The 12971-nt window shown below is 39.6% G+C and overlaps 1 protein-coding gene across 1 annotated transcript in view; it reads right to left on the bottom strand.

The window, feature by feature from the left end:
* Positions 1-12971, bottom strand: part of DNAH5 (dynein, axonemal, heavy chain 5) — a 274359-nt gene that overhangs the window by 168713 nt on the left and 92675 nt on the right. Inside the window, 5 exon segments of the mRNA XM_011994188.1 lie at positions 1969-2141; positions 3528-3752; positions 4443-4655; positions 7480-7636; positions 12138-12301. Of these exon segments, the coding sequence (XP_011849578.1) occupies positions 1969-2141; positions 3528-3752; positions 4443-4655; positions 7480-7636; positions 12138-12301 (932 nt within the window).

Genomic DNA, 12971 nt, shown 5'->3' with positions numbered 1-12971 from the left:
CACAGCAGGTTTGTGTGTTGATGAAAAGGATTCAGTAGAAAGTGAAAATGGATGATGCTTCCAGAGAGGAAATCCTGGGGTCAGTGGAGGCGTTGGCTTTGGACGGCGAACCTGGAGAGAAAGCAGCTGTATGAGAACAGTCACCCAGGTTAATGCACATGGTGGTGGAGATGAACGCTTCTATCTTCTCAAGAAAGTCAAGAAATAAGGCCTTCGGTGGAGACAGAGGAAGACAAGGAAGTGCTGGAGGCTTGAAAGGCAGGAGACATAAAATAACCACATAAGCATTTTATAAGAAATTCGTATTTGGGAATTCCACTTTTTTTTTTTTTTTGAGACTGAGTTTTGCTCTGTCACCCAGGCTGGAGTGCAGTGGCGTGATCTTGCCTCACTGCAACCTCCACCTCCTGGGTTCAAGCGATTCTCCTACCTCAGCCTCCCGAGTAGCCAGGACTATGGGCACACGCCACCACACCTGGCTAATTTTTTGTATTTTTAGTAGAGACGAAGTTTCACCGTGTTAGCCAGGATGGTCCCCATCTCCTGACCTTGTGAGCCGCCTGCCTCGGCCTCCCAAAGTGCTGGGATTTCAAGCGTGAGCCACTGTGCCTGGCCTACTTTTTAAATGAACATTATTTTTAATGGACAAATCATCATTGTATATAATTACGGGACACAATGTAATGTTATGTTATATGTATACAATATGGAATAATTAATGCAAGCCGTTTGACCATAATGAGCATTCAGCGCATCCCTGAAGCAAAAATAAACAATGTAGTTGATACTACAAAGTTCAAATTAGACTAAGCAAATCACAGAATATTAGCCCTGCAAGCACCCTTAGAGACAACGTAGCTCAAGGGTCCCCAACCCCCAGGCCACAGACCAGTATTAGAGCTGAATGAGGACACAGTATTGGTCCATGGTCCATTAGGAACTGGGCCACGCAGCAGGAGGTGGGCGGTGGGCAAGTGAGAGAAGCTTCATCTGTATTTACAGCCACTCTCCATGGCTCACATTACCACCTGAGCTCTGCCTCCTGTCGTATCAGTGGCAGTATTAGATTCTCATAGGAGCACAGCCTTTATTGTGAACTGCACATGAACCCTATTGCGAACTGTGCGTGTGAGGGATCTAGGTTGCTCGCTCCTTACGAGAATCTAATGCCTGATGATCTGTCACTGTCTCCCATCACCTCCAGATGGGACTATCCAGTTGCAGAAAAACACACTCAGGGCTCCCAGTGAATCTAAATTATAGTGAATTGTATAATTATTTCATTATCTATTACAATGTAATAATAGAAATAAAGTGCACAATAAATGGAATGCACTTGAATCATCCCGAAACCATCACCCACCCCCTTGTCTGTAGAAAAATTGTCTTCCACGAAACCAGTCCCTGGTGCCAGAAAGATTGGGGACTGCTGGCTTAGCTCATCTTACAAATGAGGAGACTGAGTCTAGGGAGGTTGCAGTGGCAGGGGTCACTAATACAACTCATAAATAGCAGGCCAAGGGAAGAGTTAACACTCTGGAGGCCTTGCCAGTGGTCTCTCCCCACTTTTACCTGCACTGATACTCGATTTCTTTCCTGCTTAAAAAAAAAGAAAATCTTAATTGTCTTTTAGTAAGAACAACAGATACTCAAGCAGCCCCCCAAGATCCACTGTGATTTGCACCTGACAACACACAGCAATTAATTCCCTTTCCTGCCCATTGTGCGTCCACACAGTGTTTATACATTTAACCTCTGCCTCTAGAAGACTGAAGGCAGAGGAAGCAAGGTCAGTGTCAGTCACAAACCTAAATCCCCTGTGAAGACACAGGTATAAAGCCAAAAATACTAAATTTCAAAGGTTTTAGTATAAAAGAGTCTATAAACCCTAAGAGAATTTAAGCAAAAATCCCCTGAGCAACTCGAGAGAATAAAAACGGTAGGGGATGGGGAGAAGGGCTCCATCACCTGTCTGTAAGTGGAGTTATGACAAGCCTGTCAGTGCAGCCTAAAAATTCATTCTGGTATATGAAAGCCACATCTGTGATGTGAATCATCATCTTGTCAGAATCTTCGTTAAAGTAAAATCTGCACTGTTTCAGCCACTCAAAGTCCATAGGACTCTTGATATGCATATGACACTGAAATTCAAAAAGTATATGTTAGAGCTGTGATGAGAATCACTCATTAAATATACACATTAGCATTCATGTAGATCATAAAGTGAAATAAATGAAACTCATAGACAATCCAACTATTTCAGAGGTGTCAACTATATCACCAGCCAACCCATTCATCTATTGATGAGTAAAAAAAGAAACTTTGGAAGACATGGGAGTAAGAAAACTCAAGAGAAACCCCTAATTATGCCCCTCCAATTTAAGTGGCTTTACACATTTTAATAATAAGATATTCATTTCTTAAATTTCACCCTTAAGTGCCTAATGCCATAGTCCTAACCATGAAAAAAGTATGTTTTGGCATACGAAGACGGAACTAAACAATCTCATTAGGAAAAAGACATCTCTTAAGACTATAACAAAGTACATTGTTGGGGTTTTTTAATCCAGTAATTATTTTTCCCAAGAATTACATTGGGCCAAAATTTCTAACATCTAAATGACAGGCCATTGCCTGGCAATGCTTTTGTCCAGATCTTTTAGCCAAAGTTTTAAGCCACTTTCATCATTTTCTTTGACAAATAAGAAATCTAAAATTAGCCTGAGCCCTTCATTTCTCAGAGAGACAAGTAGTGTGCTTAACTATTAAGGCAGGAGATTAGCACACAATAGCTTCAATGTGCTACCTTTACTTCCGTTACATCAGGACCAATCTTTCATAATCTTTTTTACATAATGTGGTGAGACAAATCCAGAAAATTATTATGAAAATAAGAGCTTTTTGCCTCTTACCTAGCGTATTTTACAGTAGACGACAAATTTCACTTCTTTTTATTTCCCATTTTCTATAGCTACAAAACTCTCTTTTCCCACCCTGTTCTCTCTTTAAAAGCAAAAATGTGGGACACCTGAATGTCAGAAGCTCTATTAGGAAAGGCCATTTGCAATCAATGACATAAAATATAGCAAAACTTGTTAAGAATGTGATTTTTTTCGAAAGCCTTAAGGGAAGTCCTAAACAGCTCTACTAAGCAATAGTACTAATAATTTTCATAGCAAGAAAGTAGTGATCTTCAATTAATAGGTAAAAAGCAAAAAAGATGTATGAAGGCTTTTCAAATGTTACATGACAATTTTAACATTAAAAATCATCACGTTAAAATAATTTTAATAAAGTCTAATTGCCTCAATAACATCTTAGCATAGATCATCAGAATATGATTTACATTCAGTTAAGACTGAAAAGAAAGCTTTTTTTAAGACTGAAAAACAAACTCTGATTACGAACATGATTCTTAGCCAGAATTTAATCTTTTCCTTGAACTCAATCAAACTAGTTCTACCGGGTAAACACAGAGAGTGTCTAGAATTTTTCTCTACATGCCACAGCATTTATAAAGAATTTACCAGGTCATCAAAGATATCCCTTTGGTGCACATGAATAGTAATCAGAGTCTCATATTTCACTCGTTCCGTGGAACTCAGATCCCTCGTGGTGATGTCTATCAGTGTATTGAGTAGCTCCAGGAAAGTCTCATTAGTTTTCTGCATGATTTTTTTATCAAACTTGGCATTTCTAAGGGCTTCTTCTGAATCCCGTGTCCATATCATCTGAATTCCTAATAATCCAACCTTATGGAAATAAAAAAGGCTTTATGAATTTGTATGGCGTATTTATGTATTTAAATAGAAATTACAACGTGGTCAATAGTTGTGATTCTTACGCAAGTGTAAAGCCATGATTACATCAACTTTGATATCTTTTTTCATAACCTATGGAAATTCTATTTCTTATCATTTTAAGTCATTTATGTTGAAGTCACATTTCTCCCTAGATAGATTTTAAGTTGCCTGCAGGCAAAGAATGTCTGAAACTTGCTTTACCCAAACCAGCATAATGTTGAGACAGAGCAGATGCTCACCAAATTTTTATTAATCACAGTAATGAAGAAAACATTGTTTCCTGTATTTTAATGCTGAAATCTATTTTTCATTTTTTTAGTAAAGTGTTCAATCAGTACATTTTCATGATTTTTGTACATTGTTACATCAAAAGATTGAGTAGGAAGAAAACTGTTTTAAGTTAAAGACAATACATCAAATATATCTATAACCCAAATATACATTTAAGTCTACAGATATATGACCATATAATCTGTAGTTAAAAATCTTTAAGGTTAAGTATATTTAATGAGTCCTTATGAAAATCTTAATACTGGTCTAGAGTTAAATTATAGCCATTTGTGAAGCTTACAATAGGTAATGTCTGAGATTTAAAATGACTATTTTACAAAACATACTTTCCAATTTCAATACACTGACCTGAGCAGGGAAGGATGAAAGAAATTCAATTAGTTGGAAACCTGTTTCTTGAATATTTGCAGCTGCCTGGCGAATCACAAGATGCAATGAGGACTGAGATTCCTCCAAAAGAGAATTAAGCCAAACTTCTACATTGCCCTCTGCCATGACAGGTTTATCCAATTCAATCGTCTCACCCTCTCGAGAGGAAATTGACAGAATTCGATCATAGATCTATGTTAGAAACAAACAAAAAAAGCTATAGTCATATAAAAAGTAAAAACTAATTCTTGACTTTGACTTGCCCTTCCCATAGAAAGTAAAGCTACAGATTATAAAATACTGTAAAAGTCAAATATAAACTACTTAAAAACAATTTTTTTAAAAAAGCCATGAATCTAAAAGCCAATACAAAATCAATTCCAGGCTGGGCGCAGTGGCTCACGCCTGTAATCCCAGCACTTTGGGAGGCTGTGCCAGGTGGATCACCCGAGGTCCGGAGTTCAAGAACAGCCTGGGCAATATGGTGAAACCTGGCTCTACTAAAAATACAAAAATTAGCTGGGCATGGTGGTGGGGTGCCTGTAATCCCAGCTATTTGAGAGGCTGAGGCAGGAGAATCGCTTTAACCCAGGAGGCAGAGGTTGCAGTGAACCGAGACCATGCCATTGCACTCCAGGCTGGGGGACAACAGCGAGACTCCATCTCAAAAAAGAAAGAAAGAAAGAAATCAATTCTAAATAAACTATACTGTAAGGGGGGAAACTTATTTTCTAAAAGAAATATTTAATACAAATTATGATGATTTTTAAAATCTCTACAGTTTCCCAAATGAAATGAGGCTTCTAAAATCTAAAATGTTATACTAAGTCCTCCTTAGCTGTAGACAGAAGTGATCTACCAAAAAGCTAACGGGGCTTCAGTTTCAGGGCCCCTCACTTACACAGACCGTTTCCAAGGTCTTGAATATGAATTTGTATTTATAATTTTACAAGATTTAGCACCCACACAAACAAAATCTGCCCCTGATTGTAGAAACCTTATGGCAGGAGCAACAAAAAACAAAAGCAACACGATCTTAAGAAGCAACTGCTAAGAACAAAGGCTAAAAGTCTGTGGGCATTTAACTAACAAAAGGAAGCTACACGGTAAATAAGATGCTGAAAGATACTTAAATTATCTTCCATACAACTTGAGACAGTGAGAAGCTTTGCTCTTGGACCATGATGTCCTAGAGCTGTGGCAGAGGATTTAAGCAAAACATCAGGAAGATTTTTCTGAAGAATTAAGTCCCTTCTTTCAACCCACACACCCAATAAAACAACAAGAAACACTGATTTTTGAACCATTAAAATCCATCCTGTTTTCCTTCCTCTCTGTCCCCTCTAACCAAGCCTTGTTACAGCTGTTCAGCCTTTTTTATCCCGATTTTGCAATGGCTTCTTACATTGATTTCCTTGCCCCCTTTCATTCCGCCTCCTACACTGCACCAGAGAATGTTTCTGAAACACAGATCAGGTCACTGTCCTGCTTAAATGCCTCCCATGGCTTTTTATCATGCTCAGGATGAAGCAGAATTCCATCATGTGATGCGCTTGGCCTTTGGAATCTTGCCCATCTCCCCTTCACTCTTTGCTCGTGGCTCCCTGTTGTGGGCCCAATTGTGACTCTCAAAAAGATATACTGAAGTCCTAAGCCCTGACACCTGTGAATGTGACATTATTTGGGAATAGCGTCTTTGCAGATGTGATCAATTTAAGATGCAGTCACCTCTAGCCTCCAGAACTTTGAGAGAATACCTTTCTGTTGTTTTAAGCCACAGCAGCCCTAGGAAACGAATACACTCCCTCACACAGCCACGCTGCTGACATCCTAGGCTTCCCACACCTAAGGGTGCCCAGAACTCCCTTGCGCATGCTCTTCTTCTGACCTGACCGTACTTCCCTTCACCTGCAAGGTTATATTTCACTTACCTTTAAAACATCAGTGCAAATTTACATTCTCCTGCAGAAAGCCTTCCCTGACACCCCCATACACCCAGGTTAGGGCTCCCTGATGGGCATTCTCATGATCTTTGTGCTTAATGAAGCACAATAATAATCATTGAAGTCCCAAATTATCAGCAATTTAATTGCCCAATTTCTCTGAAGTGTTATACTACATAAAACTGACTTCACTGTTGATCACAATATATTCTTCCTGGGAACCCCAGGCCAGCATCATGTCTAGCAGATAGCAAGGAGCTTGACCTTAACAAGTGGCTTTTCATTGCTTCGAATGGAATAGCTCTAACACCCCCTAACTGTACTCTGAGGGTTACTTGTTTACTTCCCTGTCTCCCCAACCCGAGCACAAGTTCACAGAAGGCTAGTGTATTCCCAGTGTTAAGCATGACATCTGGAACATGGTAGTTGCTCAATAAATGTAACACTGCATGCTAGGATGAAGAAATGAATGTTACTAGGGTTTTGCATGAAGCACCAGAGGGAAACTGAATACGATATCTAACAAGAAGAGTCACTTTCCTAGGGAATTTGGGTGGAGGGATGGATTAGACAATAGATTTCGGCAGCTGTGCAGGTGTGGTCTCCATCAAGTTAAATGACCTATCGTGAGTCGCATGCAGCTTCATGATTCTAGACACATGGAAGTGTAAAAAAAAAAAAAAAATTTGAATAAAGTATGCCGAAACCAGATTAAAACAATTAAATCATAAGGGCAAGTCTGTTTAGTTAAGACGTTATTTTGTGAACAGCTGGTTTTTTATCTTGTTGGATTTCTGACTAGTTAACTTGGTGTGTAAAACCATGAATGCTACATAAAATGCATTCTTAATCCTAAACTAGCATTTTTTAAATTTGAATCTACACTTTGGATAATAAGAAATTATACAGTTCTGAAGGTAAATTGGGCCCCAAGATTTTTTTTTAGTCACTGGCCAAGAGCTAATGAACAGGGAGGCAACCCTTGTTATAAACCTGTTTTCAAAGAGCTACTTAAAGATAGTTGAGGTTCTAAGGTACGGTGACTGTTGGCCTGCCATTAGAATTAGGCGAACCTTGTCATGGAACTTGACAGATTTAATGTTGTCAAACACGTTCAGCAAATGGGCCTGTATAGTGTGGGAGTCCGATGCCTGCCCCAGAATCTCTAGAAGGGCAGGATCTGAGACGAAGAAAAACCGAGGAAAGCACAGCCGCTTTTTCTCCAAGTACCTGCGAGGAGAGGAAAAACATAAACCTTTATAACCACACAAAGCTCATCGTTCAAAGAATAAATTAGCCTGGATGAGAAAAGCGGGGAAGATTGTGTGACTTGTAACATTCTGATTTTCCCACATGACTTCTCAACAATTTTTCGATTTTTTAAGAATTTTGTCAAATAACATTCCATATTCTGATGGAGAAATAATTCTTTCCCAAAATTGGTGGCGGAATTCCCTCCTTTTACACAACTATAATGTACACCTGTTGCACAGTCTGGAAAATCTTGTACATTCTAGGTAGAGAGTAAGATAAAAACACACTCAGGCAGGTTTTGGTTTTGGGTTTGGGTTTGGGTTTGGGTTTCCAAGCCCAGCACTGTGTCATCTAAAGGCTCCCTACAATACTTGAAATTGTAACTTAAAAGAGAATCCAATGAATTCATCATCCAAGCAGAAGCAAAACCCAGCTGTGACGAGCTCCGTGGAAAAGCTGTGGCGCTCGTCTCTGCCTCCAGGAGTTTCCAAAGTTCACTGGATGTTCCCATCGCTGACCTGCTTTCAGGCAGGCTTTTGTTTCTGTATTTCTTTCTGTTACGGTCATTCCTGATGCTATGGATATGTGTATTCTGTTGTTTTCTTAACTATAGCTTTCTATCTTCATTTTCTAGCATATTTTGTTACGATTATTTTAATTGTACTTCTTTTTGAAACTTTACCAGCTGTTTTAATTTCTTTTTCAATTTTTGCTCTTCCCTTATCACTTGTATTATTATTCATTTTAGCCCTTTTTCGACTTTTTTATTTGAGACAGAATCTCACTCTTTCACTGAAGTGCAGTGGCATGACCTTGGCTCACTGCAACCTCCACTTCCCGGGTTCAAGTGATTCTCCTGCTTCAGCCTCCGAAGTGGCTGCAACTACAGGCTTGTGCCACCATGCTCAGCTAATTTTTTTTCTTTTTTCTTTCTTTTTTTTTTAGTAGAGATGGGGTTTCACCATGTTAGCCAAGGCTGGTCGCGAACTCGTGACTTCAAATGATCCACCCGCCTCAACCTCCCAAAGTGCTGAGATTACAGGCATGAGCCATCACACCTGGCCTCAACTTTTATTTTAGGTTCAGGGGTACATGCGCAGGTTTGTTATATAGGTAAACTGCATGTCGGGAGGTTGGTATACAGATTATTTCATCAGTAAAAACTTAATAAATAAAATAAAAATGTTTTAAAAGTGTGAACAATTTTAGAGTAGACATTTTCTCTGCGTGGTTATAAAATAATGCCCAAATGTTGGGTGACAGAGTACAATATGTTCATAGTAAAAAGAAAGAATAAAAAAGAGAAAAATAGGCCAGGCGCAGTGACTCACGCCTGTAATCCCAGCACTTTGGGAGGCCGAGGTGGGTGGATGACCTGAGGTCAGGAGTTTGAGACCAACCTTGCCAACATAGTGAAACCTCGTGTCTACTGAAAAAAAAAAATGCAAAAAATAGCTGGGTGTGGTGGTGCACCCCTGTAATCCCAGCTACTCGAGAGGCTAAGGTAGGAGAATCACTTGAACCTGGGAGATGGAGACTGCAGTGGGCCGAGATTGCACCATTGCACTCCAGCCTGGGTGACAGAGTGAGACCCCATCTCAAAAACAAAAAAGAGAAAAAAAAAAATAGAGGGGTGGTTGTGCATGTGCGCGCATGTGTGTGTGTGTGTGTGTGTGTGTGTGTGTGTGTGTCTGTCTGTGGTGGTGGGTGGAAGATGAGGAAGGGAGAGAAAAGTAATAAACTCAGCTGTAGGTAGTCCAGTAGACAGTTCCTCAGCAAGGGGTGACTGAACCTGCATGATGTCTTAGTGATCCCTGCCCCTCAGTCCTTCCACGTTGAAGAACTCCCAGAGCAGGGAAACTTTCAGAAACCCTTTCCTCATTTTCTCTGACCTGATCCTGGTGTTAGGCACATAGCACTCATGCTGGGTCTATATCTAAGAACTGTCAGTGGTGCCTGAACCACATTTGGTCATGCTAAATAATTATGAGGCTAAATGGAATGGCGCAGCATCCATCATTAGAAAACAACCTTTTTGTCCTTCAACAGTTACTTGACTTGGTCTAATAATTTTATAAAGGAGATCAACTAATTAATCCCTAAGACTCCATTTTTCTAGACCTTTATGTTAGAAGAATTACTTGCAAATGGTTTTGCTTTAAAGTGAACATTTAAAGGGTACTTTACTGACATTGGTGTTGGCTACAGCCATGGTGTTTAAAAAGCCTCTTTAGGTGTATGGTGATAACTCTATAGCAGCAGTCCTCAACCTTTGTGCCACCAGGGACCAATTTCATGGAAGACAATTTTTCAATTTTTCTACAGACCTGGGGTGGGGGTGGTTTCAGGATGATCCAAGTGCAATATATTTACTGTGTATTTTACTTCTATTATTATTGTGTACTTATGTTTGTATTATTATTACATGGTAAAAATAATTATACAACTCACCATAAAGTAGAGTCAGCGAGAGACCTCACCTTGTTTTCCTGCAACTAAATGGTCCCATCTGGAGATGATGGGAAACAGTGACAGATCATCAGGCATTAGATTCTCATAAGTAGTGCGCAACCTAGATCCCTCACATGCACAGTTCACAATAGGGTGTACGCACAGTTCACAATAGGGTTTGCGCTACTATGAGACTGTAATGTTGCCGCTGATCTCACAGGAGGCAGAGCTCAGGTGATACTGCAAGTGATTAGAAGCAGCTGTAAATACAGCTGAACCTTTGCTCACTAACCTGCTACTCACCTTCTGCTGTGCAGCCCTGTTCCTAACAGGCCACGGACTGGTTCCAAGGTTTGAGGACCTCTGCTCTATAGCACAGGCCTTTGAAACACCCATCACCGAAATTAGAGTAAACTTGCAAATATTTGCTACAGAAAATTTTGGCCCTAACTCTAGCTTCAAGGTAGTGGGGTGGACATCCATGTAAGCATGGTTTTGTTTAGACTCCTCAACTTTCCTAAAAGTCCACCAACTTCCACATCTCCCCAGCTGTATGCTGAAGCCTATGAATTTGTCCTTAACCAGCAGTGCAGACTGCCCGTCCTCTGCATTCTTGTCAGGGTTTACATCTCTCACGTCTTATGCCGCCCGATACCTTCCACCAACATGGATATGAAAGTGATATTCATGGAGGATTCATTAAAGTGTATGCAGTGATTCCATTCCCTTAGTTGCCTGGACGAAGCCATTCCATTAGAGAGGCTCACGTTTGATTCATGCTGTGATAAGAAAGTAGATGAAGATTCTGCTCTGGGTTCCCTTTTAAAAGGATACGCAATAGAAATTCGTCCAAATTATCAATTTGAGGACAAGAAAACATAATGTCTCCCCAAGTAACTTTTAGTCTATGAATCTCATGAACCTATCATTTGTCACTGTTTACCTTGGGCCCCAGGAAGGATCTTTGCTCTCTAATCTAAGGTCCATTTGTAGTTTTTCTCTGCACCAATTTTACCCTCTGAGCTTATTACCCCTTTTTTTCCTTTGACCTTAACTTTCTCATTGCAAGGTTATTTTTCAGCAGCCGTCTCAAAATTTTTTCTGGTTAGCCAAGAATAAATAAGTAATCCATATTGCTTACAAGCACCCCCATACAGGTCTTTTTTCCATTTTTAGTATAGTCACTTTTTTTGTTCAACTTTAATAAACTATCTATTTCATCGAGATCCTGCCAAAGCACCATTTGAAGCCCAGTATTTTAGCCATCACCCGTGACTACGAGGGCAGCCTGGCTTAGATGACCTGAATCCTGCAGTGCACAGGACAAGCTGGCTATTCACAGGACACTATTACAGGTCATGAGGCCATCAGGATGAATTCATGGGGAAAGATCAACTGTCTCCCAGAGTGGGCCAAGGAGACATCATTATTTAAATTAAATGCTCATGTGCTTGAGTTTAACTTCCTTGTCAATGTACACTTAGCATACTACTATGTAACATATTTCTACTTACATAATTTTATTGTGATTAACCAAGGGAAAAAAAACAAACAAAAAAACTTTATGACTCTTGGAATTCACCAAGCCTCCATACGCATAAATGTGTGTGTAGATAGATATCATATTAGATACTTTTTAATATAATCCTGATTGCATGGATATACTAAACACTGTTTCATATAATGAGCATAATAAAATATGTTGGTTCTATAGATGTTTATCCAAGAAGAATATCAGAAAAACAGGTGTATTAATTTTTAAAAGCAGGCACTGTATGAGAATGTTCATACAGTCTTATCCCAGTGATGGAAGCAACGTTAAGTCCCATGAGTCCAATATCAGGACAAATCTAGCAAGTGTTTGATGGGAACATAAGGCTTCAAAATATCAGTTTCATCTGTGCAACAGCTTTATACATGAATTAAGCCTTAGCAAACGAAAACAAATTTGGCTAATGCTATCTAGTCTCCCTATATCCTTTTGTCTCAAGGATACTGAGAGCTTTCAAAGAGCCAGGGAACTTACCCAGTAAGGGATTTCTGGCATATCTCCAACTGGTCCAGCAAGTGCGGTAACAGCTGCCCCAGGGTCTCATCTCCAACACAGCACTGAACTACATTGGGCACTTCATGTGCCCGAGTCATGATCTTCACCCAAGATTTATCTATGTTAGAAAAGCGCTTGGCTTCCTATGAGAACAAGGTAACAAAGCACATTTAGATTTGGACACGTCTGTGATCTCAAAGACAAAGTATCTCACATTCCTGCAGTTGAGGCTAGAGTTTTAACCGGTCCAGATATCCAAGCAATATACGCCTAATGTCATACACATTTTATTGAAGTTCGTATTGGGCTTTCTGTGCCGTATCATCCCCTGTATTAAGTAAGTATCCTTAGCTCAACCTTGGGACTCCCATTATGTTAAGTTAAAACAAGAAATGAATACAAAAGTAATAATACAATTCAAGAAAATATGAAAAGAAAGGACACATCTTTCTTTTCAGGGGTTATCTCTAAATGAAGTACATTTCCTATTTTTATATTTTCTATATTGAGCACTGGATTGTTTGTTTATGTAGAAAAAGTATTTAAAAATAAAGATACAAAATTAATTCCAGTATAACTGGAATATTGTAAAAAAATTTAATGGCAAATGCACAGATTATCTTGAGAGGGCAGGAATCATATAAGTTTTCTTCTTTTTTTTTTAAGACAGGGTCTCACTCTGTTGTCCAGGCTGGAGTACAGGTCCTCAATCACAGCTTACTGCAGCCTTGATTTCCTGGGCTCAAGTGATTCTCCTACCTCAGCCTCTCCAGTATCTGGGACTACAGGCATGTGCCACCATGCCTAGTTAAT

The sequence above is a fragment of the Mandrillus leucophaeus genome, unplaced genomic scaffold, assembly GCF_000951045.1.
Source record: "Mandrillus leucophaeus isolate KB7577 unplaced genomic scaffold, Mleu.le_1.0 Scaffold445, whole genome shotgun sequence".
Classification (NCBI taxonomy): Eukaryota; Metazoa; Chordata; class Mammalia; order Primates; family Cercopithecidae; genus Mandrillus; species Mandrillus leucophaeus.
Note: the sequence above shows the minus strand (reverse complement) of the source record. Positions and strands in the feature narration are given on the sequence as shown.